Source organism: Oreochromis aureus, linkage group 13 (assembly GCF_013358895.1).
Source record: "Oreochromis aureus strain Israel breed Guangdong linkage group 13, ZZ_aureus, whole genome shotgun sequence".
Classification (NCBI taxonomy): domain Eukaryota; kingdom Metazoa; phylum Chordata; class Actinopteri; order Cichliformes; family Cichlidae; genus Oreochromis; species Oreochromis aureus.
The window spans coordinates 22,746,954-22,756,884 of NC_052954.1; the positions used below are offsets into that span (position 1 = coordinate 22,746,954).

A 9,931-nucleotide genomic window follows, 5' to 3' on the forward strand; every position below is an offset into this window, starting at 1 on the left:
CTAGGTAACGGTTGTCTGGATACATGCTTTACATTTCATTCTCTGTGCCATTGTCCATGTCATGTGGTGTTATGGTGTGTTTTCGGGTGTTAAATTGTTTGTGTTATGCTTTTGTGTGTGTATGTCTGTACATTTTTCATCCTGTCACCTACAGATTATCAGAGCATTCTAGTGGAGCTGCAGTCCCCCGCCACACTGCACTCTGATCCCTACTTCCTGGAGTCTGACCTCCCCGTCACTCCCAATCCTTCCCTTGCACACCACCAACAACAGCACCATTATCCAGAACCAGACACACCTTTGCTTGCTGACACCCAGCCTCAGCCCTTGCCTTGGAGTCCAGAGTTAGAGCCCAGTAACAGAGAGCCAGAAAGCCCCCCTAGGAGCCCCCCTAGACCCTGTGAGCTCACCCTATCTGTCCCAGTATTTGAACTTCCTGATCCTGTTCCCTGTAAGCCCAGAAAGCCCCACATTGCCCTGAATGATCAGCTGCTATTGAGCGAGGAGGAGGACCGATCTTTTCAAGAAATGGAGCCGATCCACAGGCCCAGGTCACGGTCCTTTCCCACGATGTGTGAATTAGACGTTGACATGGCATACTCCACATCTTCCCCTTCATTATCATCAATTTCATTGATAACCCCTTCATCACCAGAGAGAGCACAAATTGGAGATGGAAGAGTGCAGCTGGATCCCTTTAATGGGGTAAAACAAGATGTTTGTTTGAAAAGAGGTGAAAAGGAAGTGACAGAAGAATTAGGGAAGGTTGTTGAAGTGGCTGCAGCAGAGTTGGAAGAGGGAAGTGCATTAGTGGAAAAGTGGGTAGAGCGAGACTTAATTGAAAATGTGGAAAGAAAATGTGAGATGATAACAAAAGATAGGTCTAAACTAACAGAGGAAAATACCATTTTGGTGGAACAGAAAGAGGGGTCTGAAGAGGAAGAGAAAGATTTAGTGAGTAACCAGCGGGATCATATTCATGACGGGAATAAGGGGACAGCCTATGTCATGGAAGAGGTGAGAGATGTACAGCTGTCAAACGAGCAGTATGACCTGCCAGGAAATGAGCATGAAATGGAAAAAGCTTGTGACACATTTGAAGCAGATAGCAGAAAAGTTGATGGAGACACTGAGAAAGTTTTCTGTGAGGGTGACAGAATAGATGATACACATGAAGATATGCAGTTTAAGGATTCAACGTTGTGTAGCAGTGAAAAGGATATTTGCAGTACATCACAACAGGACGTCGAGGACCAGACTGTAGTCCGCCTCTCCCCTCAGGCCTGGGTTGAGGCACTTGAGGAACTTCAGCCCAATGAGTCTGGCTCCAATGAAGAAGATGAGGAGGAGGAGGAGGACAAAGAGATAAAAGAAGAAGCATTAGGGTCTTTGTTGGAGGAGGTGAAGAACAAAGGTGGCTCAGAGGAAAAGGAGGAGAACGAAGAGATGACCAAGTCCAGGATTCAGGAGATTTGTGATCACGTTGAACATGCAGAACAAGACCTTTGTTCACTTTCAGGTTGGCACAGCGATTCATCCAGTGTCAATGTGGAACCGCCAACGCCAGGACGCAGTGTCAGCTCAGACTTGCTCGACAGACGAGAAAGGTAAAATAATTTTTTTTTAAAGTACAATGCCCAAATAGAATCACCAAATAATAATCTCTCAGACCACTTATTTGGTGTGTTGTTTTGTTTGTTTTTCCAACAGCCAAGAGAACTCTAGTGACTCCATCACCTCCTCATCTAGAGGAGAATCAGGGAGGTCCCGACAGAACGGCGACAACTCAAAGCACTCACCTCAGGACGGCTCATCTGAATCATCAAATGGCAGAAAGGAGGAGGGAACACTAGTGTCAGAGAAAAAAGTCCAGGTAATACTAAAGACTGTTGTACCTGTAACAATGAGGGATGAAATCTTTGTTTATTTTCTGTACTAAAGTCCTATACTGCCTTCTATTTCTACAGGAGAAATACATAAATGTATGGCACATCTTACACTAAAGAAAACTAAACTTCTGTATTATTCTAAAGTTGTCTTTCCGGATTCAGCCAACTATGGAGTTGAGCTGCATAAAGGACAACAACAAAAATGTTTCAATTTGTAACTGTCCTACACATGTGCTTCTTTTTCCACTTGACTCCCTCTCTTGTGTAACGTTCATATAAAACCTTCCTCCACAGCGAGTTAGTGTAGATTCCGGTTCAGAGGAAGAACAGACAGTAACCACCAGAATCTTCAGACGCCGTCTAATTTTAAAGGTACACTGAAAGCCTGAAGCAGGTGCTGAGCTGGGCCGTGGTTTGGTTTGGTTTGGTTTAGTTTAGACTGGTCAGTCTGCTGTGATACGTAATAGTCTTGCTTGGTATAATGGTGGTTTATTCTATTTGTGTGTATGTGTGTGTCTAGATATGACTGTGCATATGTTTGTTTACAAGCTCTACTGACCCTGTCACAGTTCATAAATGAAAACTAATCCATCCTCTTTCTGTCAGGGTTATTTTTCTCACTGGGTGTTTTGTTTCAGTGTGGTGATGGTGAAGGATTATTTTTAATCGTGTGTGAAGTGCTCAGGAAGTTGGCAAGCTTTTATTCACATGCTAACCACAAATACCAACAGGGAGAAGAAGCAAAGAACATCCCAGGTGAGACCATGACAGAGGAACACTATATGGACCAAGATGGTAACCTCATCAGTAGAAAAGTAATGTATACCTTAATTCCCATTTCCTATCCAGCTCTGAAATAATACCCATCATAGGGATGGTGTTTTTATAAAATCAGGCACCATCAGATCTTTTCTTCTGCCTTGAGCAGGTCATAAGGAAGGTTATTCGCCGGGTGTCTACTCCCACACCAGAAAACCAAGGAGGTGACAGGTGGCACAAAGACCTTCACCACAGTCCCACTCTGCAAGAAGATGCATCAGAGGTTGCATGAAGATCCAATTAATTTACCATCCAGATGGGATTCCTCTGATATGCTGTTATTCTCCTGTCACAGGACATCAGTAGTTCTGAGAACTACTTGGGTGGGAGGTTAACAGCAAATACAATTTTTAGGCTTAAAGCTGCATGTGACAGTGAATCACAGTGGGTCTGAAACAAAAGAAAATAACATTATAACTCATCTAAATAAGAAATTTGCAGTCACAGGGCACAATTCTGAGTCTCACTTTGAAAATTAAAGGCTCTTCGGAACCTTAAAGATTAAGTGTTAAGAGCGAAACTGGGATTAAGAAAGTAAAACGTGGTAAAAGGTGCAGCTTTAAGTCAAAGAGGGAGGGAGTCAATTAGATTTAATCATCTTTTCCTCCAGTGAATTCAGTGAAGTTAATTCTTGCTAACACTGGATTAACTGGTTTGAGATGACTATTATCTCCATAGTGGGCAAATATATACAAATATCATATGAACTGCAACCTTGCATGTTGTGTTTTAACAGTGTGTGGTGTCTGTTTTGTTTGCATAACAAAGAAGATGCTGACTGCAGTTCTCCTGACTGTGTGGTGCTAATGGTCTTTTATAATGGTCTTTTAAAGCATTTAGCCAATTAGTCAAGAGTATGACTAATGAGTGCTGAGGAAACTCAATCAGCTCCTTTTGTTTCCAGCTCTGTCCATAATGACATAATTATTCTTTTTCCAGGTGTCTACTTGGTGTGTGGTTTAGGTCCTAATTATAACTCTTGCAGTGATGCTATTACTAACGTTTGAGTTTTGCTTTTTCTTTCTCTTATTTTAATGTTTCAGGCGTGTGTTTGGTTGCAGGGGGGGGTTTCTATCAGAAGATAAGAATACCATGTCTTATGTATACCTCTATGTGTGTTTTCCAGCATGGAGAGGGGTCAAGGAATAGCAGGCGGAAAGATGATAGAAGATCAGGGGATAAAAAGCACCACTCATAGGGATGGTTACTCTCTTCCAGGTACCGTAGCTTACTTTCTCACCTTAACACAGTCATCATAGTCCCCAGCCTTTAACTACTGTACATGCTGTACATATTCGTTGTTGTTCACTGACTTCCCACTAACTGAAGTCAGGTGATTGAATAGCACCTAATACTGCCCAATGCTTTCACTTTTGTATTAGTGTATTCTGTGTTTTTATTTCTAGGCTTTACAGATTTTAAACTTTGAACAGAGTAAACTCTATCATTTTAGGCACCAAAAGTAACCTACCTGTCAATTAACCTATACCTTTTATTTGGTAATAAATGTAGTACAAAGTAATCAAAGTAATCAGTCGTTTTCAGTGTAACCACGTTTTACTATTAAGCTAGTTCTTTTTAGAAGTAAATAGAAGATTTTGTTTGTTTCTTTTTTAATAGTTAAATATAAAGATGTATTGTCGAGAGCTACAGTCCTGTGAAAAACAAAGTACACCTGTACTGCTTTTGAAAGAAGAAGGTAAATAGCAGCCAGTTGCTGCTAATCAAATGCAGTTGATCAACTGACCATAAGCAAGTTGGATGTGCCAGCAAGAGAAAGCCTCTCCTGTCTAAACAGAACAAGGCACCACAGTTTAGGTTTGCAGAGTTGCATCTGAATAAACCAGAAAGACTTCATGAGCAATGTCCTTTGGCCAGACGAGATCAAAGTGGAGATGTTTGGCTGTATTGCACAGACCCATATTTGGCAAAAATCAAAAGTAGCACATCAGTACTAACGCTTGATACCAGCTGTCAAAGCAGAAGGGGGGTGATTTGAATTTGTTTTGCAGGCACAGGACCTGGGCACCTTACAGTCATTGGGTTGACTATGAACTCTGTACACCAGAGTACTCTAGAGTCAAAAGCTTGGCTCAAATCCTGCAAAAGAAGAATGATCCTGAAGAAAACTAGCAAATTATTTTTTCAAATACTCTCAATAAATACTATACTTTACATACTCTGCAGCATCACATTGGAGAACCTGTGAAGCTGCTCAAACGTTTGCACAGTGCTACACATGAGATGCCTGTATTAACAGTATTAAAGTAAATGAAATCATCAATTTAGTCAGATAGTTCAAACTCAAAGCAAAGAAGAAACTGGCATGAGCTTGGTTATCCCCTGGCAGATTTTCTGTCCTCTGCGTTCCCTCAATGTGAATGAATAGAAAACATTTACAAAGGGAACAGGGTTGAGGGTCACTACACACCTCAGCATTATATTGCCCCGCTAAAACCCTCCACGCCTTTTCTTTGTCCACTAAATCCCCAACTCACAACAGCTTTGTCCCATCCAAAAAGAGTTTGTTATCCCACTGGCCAGACTGTTAATCCCTACTGCTGCTCACCCGTATGTTTGCGGTGAATCATTCCATCTGCGCAGAAATGGGATGGCACTGCCATGAAGTCTGCCAAAGAGTTTCTATGGTAACAGAGGTCACCATAACAACCCACGTACCATCAGGTCTTGTTAACATGTTGTCATTTTGTTATACAAAGGAATGAAACACTTAAGAAAAAAATTGTACACGTTACACCCTTTAAATTCAGTTTAATACTCAATATTAGGCAATGCACTGTCAGTTGTAATGTACTGTATGAGCTTCAAGAGGGTGACAGTAAATGTGCTGCAATATGCGACGTGCTGTTTTGTCTTCCAGATACAGAGAAACCAAGTTCGACGTTTCCTGGGAACAAGTGTTCAGAGGGCTAAGACTTCAGGTTCGAGGACTTAAAGCAAAGGTCCAGTGTGCCACTATCTGCTCTAAATAAATGGCTTTCACATGAAAGGAGTCAACCCTTCTGACTTGCGCATGAGCATGAAAAACTCACTTCCTGTCAATTAAAGGACCAGGAAGTTCTCACTTTCTGACTGTGGTGGACCAGTGGACAATGATCCTGCTTCCTGTTTTGTGTGAAACAATACGTGCCATCGGTCCACTGGTGTTGTGAGAGCTTTTTGGAGGAGCGTCGTTTGTTGCGAAAAACGACAGAGACTCCATTACTGACAACCACACAGGTGCAAGTGTGACCAAAGATGGCACAAGAGCTCAATGCACATGGTGGGTGAAAAGAATGAGGTAGACACAATAACACACACAAAAAAAATCGAATGGACACTTCTGATCCAACTTCAACACTCGCCTTATAGTTTTTTCTTGAACTCATTGTTGTCAGGATGTAAATTGTTTGGGGTTTTTTTTCCTTCCTTTTTAAAACTTAAACACAACTAACACAAAAGCTTTTTTTCCTGTATATAAAATTATAATGTGTATAATTCTTTTAAATCAAATGGACAAGTTGCTGGTTGCGAACGCACTGAGGAGAGTGACCTTTTCAAGTGCTTTCAAAATTTACTGAAACGATTTCACTTTTAAAGATTTGAGTGTAACTTCACGGGTTCTTGTATAATTAATTACTAGAACAGGTATAATGTTTGTACATGAAAAAGCTGGTTTGATTTTAACAGAAGAAATTTCCAGAAAAAAAATCTAATTTCTGTAATTCTCAAAGTGGGAACGGATCTAATCCTGCAAAAAAAGGAGCCTTTCAGAGTACTCATATTTTCATGCATGCTGTTCACATTATTTTAATTACAATTTTTACAGGTTTGCAAAACACTGTATTCAAATGAATCCCTTTATCACTATACACATATAGCCCTGACGTTTGTCACCGATTTTATATTTCAAATTGAAAAAGGATACCATTAAAGCATTTATCATGTTGGGGTGAGGATGAAAAAAAATCTATAGCTTCTTGAGGATGTGATGTCTTGTCTGTCTGTGTAAAACTGGAGGGCAGCTTCTGCTACAGGAACGAAGTAATCTGAATGTAAATGCTAGTAGGCTGGCTCGCTGTAAAATTATACTTGTATTGTGCATATTGGCTATAAGGTTTAGGAGTCTCTGTACACTGTAAGACTGTTTGTAAACATTTAGCAGTGTGTCAGTTTGGTTTTCTAATGGCTGCTGTGGTATTAAAGGAAAACTGGGGCATTTCACTTTGGATTCTTTGGTGAAGTATTTCCTTAATTTAAAACCTACTCACATTAAGGACACATAAAGACATTATTTGATTGTAGCTCCAAATAGCATATTGTATGACAAAACACTGGATGGTCAGAACCAGTTATTTAAGCATTAAATAAATTGTGTTTTAACTCTGAAACTGTGTGATCTCTTTAGGCTTGAGAGTCTGTATATGCAGTGTCGAATAGAATTGTTTTCACTAGCTCACTGACAAAATTTTACTTTACATGACATTAGGAATTTATGTATCAGTTTTCATTAGATGCCCATGTAGTTCAAGTGTGGTGTTCTACTGCTGCGATGGCTCAGTATGCTGATGTCTATGCTGTGGACATGAAAACTATGTAACTTTTCTTTTTTTTCAGTTTTTTTGGGGTGGGTGGGAGTATTAAAGGAAGTCAGATAGGGTGCTGTACCACATCCCCTTATACTACTGTGTCAATCAGGGGGTAGAGGATACTTTGATATGGTTGAAGTATCAATTTTGTTAATTTTCTTTGATATGTGTTTTCACCTGAGCAGATTTTTTGATGTACAATTCTTACTAACAGAGTGAAGCCATTGAAATATAACTATTCTAGCACTTTGGTTATTCAAGGTCTTTTAGAGGCTATAACAGCAATGATGCCATCACAAATGTTTCAAACGTCTTTAAAAAAAATCAACCTAAAAACTACAAAAAAATACAATAAAAATGCAGTGATTTTGCAGTACAGTTGTTTCTCTTCTTATCTTTGTGTCCTTGAATGTTTTTTCTTTAATTATTATTATTATTATTATTATTATGTAAGTTGCACGATGGCAGTGATGAGTAGTGATGTCGTGGGAGTTACTGCCCTTCAACCAAAATTATGTGTTTCTCCTCACCTAAGTGTCCTTGGGCGCCTGGCAGCAACACTTTCTCCTTCCAGCTGATGGAAAAAATGTAAACTATACCGTAGACATTTCATAGCAACATCTCTCATGCCTTAGCCTTATGACTTTTTAACATAATAAAGCTCAAGTTCAATATTGGATGCCAAAGATGGTAAGATAATGCAGTAGTAATAACATATACACTTGTTAGTTCCTACATTAAAACACAATAAAGGTAAAATGAGTAACACTGATGATTTTCTTACAATGCAATTCATATGGATCTTACTTTGTAACAACATTTAGTTTGATGCACCACCCGTCTAAATGCTGTTGAAGACGGGCACATCCCAGTCCCTGAAGGTAATGGCCACAGCACAAAACCTGCAAGCCCAGAGGTTCTTTGTCAGTACCCTGTTTGGACAGACCTGTTTTGGCATGTGAGGAAACCACACATTCGTAGGCAGATGGTTTTAATGTTGTTGCTAAAAGGCGTAAATGCGAGTGAGTTTGTCCAGTAACCATGATCATCTTTAAAACGAGGTGGAACACAAAGGAAAAACACTGTGCCGCCTACTGATTCATTAGAGTGTTTAAAGCAGTTCTTCCCACATCATCCTGTGACCATGACTACAGTGGCAAGATTATCCCAAGAAAAACACAACCTGCTAGACCTACTTTATGCTTCTTTGATTTAAAGATGAGTATTATTTAAAATAATCCACAGATTACATTAGACACCACTGCTATGGAGCAAGCTGAAAAATCAATCCCCTCTTTGTAATGAAATGTAACAGAACCTGGAGGTTTCATGCATTTGGGATGAGATTCACCATTTTTTTTTTTGGTTTGTTTTTGTTTTGTTTGTTTTTTTGGGGGGTGACTTTATAAAAACCTGTTTGGGTAAAATTAGGTCTCTGCATACTGGCTAATTCTCAAAAATAATGCTAAACTAGTTTAAATATTGCTTTATATAGCTATATAGCTGATTCTGAAACACTGGATTTTCAGGGATGGATCCACAATGGAGGATTGCCATTGCAGAATATAGCCAATTCTCTCATTGGAAAAAATGACCTTCGCCTTACATGACAATTTTTGAATTTTTGTTCACTATCTGAGTTGACTAACTCTCACCATGGACTTATTGTGTGAGGGCATTTTGGCTGGTGGGAGGACGTGGGTCTCTGCTCTCCTGTGTGTATCTGTAGAATGGGCATAACAGGTTTGTTTTAGTTTGTAGTGTTGGCTTGGCAATTTTCCCTTAAAAAAACATGAGCAACACCGACAGTGTAAGGCATGATTGGTCTGTATGGACCATTTTTCTGAACGCCTGCAAATAAAAAGATGTATACGGTGCTGTGAAAAAGTCTTTGCCCCATTCCTGAATTCTTATCTTTTTGCACATTCCTCACACTTAAGTGTTTCAGAAAATCAAACAGATTTTAATGTTAAAAAGATAACCTGAGTGAACACAAAATGCATTTATTAAATGATAATTTCATTTATTAGGGAGCTACAGAAACTCAAAGACACAGGCGAAACAAAGTCATTGCCATCTATCAGTCTGGAAATGTTCACAATGCCATTTCTAAGGTTTGGGACTCCATTGAACCACAGTGAAAGACGACATCCACAGATGGAGAAAACTTGGGACAGCATCTTCCCAGGAACTGGGCAAATTACCAAAATTCCCTGAATCGATGACTCAACCATGACATCATAAAAGAAGCCAGAACAACACCTAAGGAACTTCTAGAAGGTTTGTATCTCATTACACCTCTTTCATAATAAATAACCAACAGTCAAACCTGGTGGTGGTAGTGTGATGGTCTGGGGTTGCTTTGCTGCTTCAGGACCTGGACAACTTGCTGTACTTTATCCGAATTTATGCCTCTGACAGAAAATCCAGAAGGAGAATCTCTGGCCATCAGTCCATGCACTTACACATGCACTTGGGTTATACAGAAGAACAATGATCCAAAATACACCAGCAAGTCCACCACTTAATGGCTCCAAAAAACACAATGAGAGTTTTGGAGCAGCCTAGTCAAAATCTGGAATTAAATCTGATCGAGATACTTTGGCACTACTCTGGTTATCTTTGTCTAATATT

General features: G+C 39.7%; 1 protein-coding gene across 1 annotated transcript in view; it reads left to right on the forward strand.

Annotated features, from left to right (window-relative positions):
* Nucleotides 1-7,675, forward strand: part of LOC116322194 (ankyrin-3) — an 88,685-nt gene extending 81,010 nt beyond the window's left edge. Inside the window, exons 41-47 of the mRNA XM_039621910.1 lie at nt 1,520-1,607; nt 1,711-1,873; nt 2,184-2,261; nt 2,621-2,704; nt 2,818-2,931; nt 3,835-3,926; nt 5,590-7,675. Coding sequence (XP_039477844.1) covers nt 1,520-1,607; nt 1,711-1,873; nt 2,184-2,261; nt 2,621-2,704; nt 2,818-2,931; nt 3,835-3,906 — 599 coding nt within the window. The 3' untranslated portion in view covers nt 3,907-3,926; nt 5,590-7,675. The remainder of the gene's footprint in view (nt 1-1,519; nt 1,608-1,710; nt 1,874-2,183; nt 2,262-2,620; nt 2,705-2,817; nt 2,932-3,834; nt 3,927-5,589) is intronic.
* Nucleotides 7,676-9,931: the final 2,256 nt, after the last annotated feature.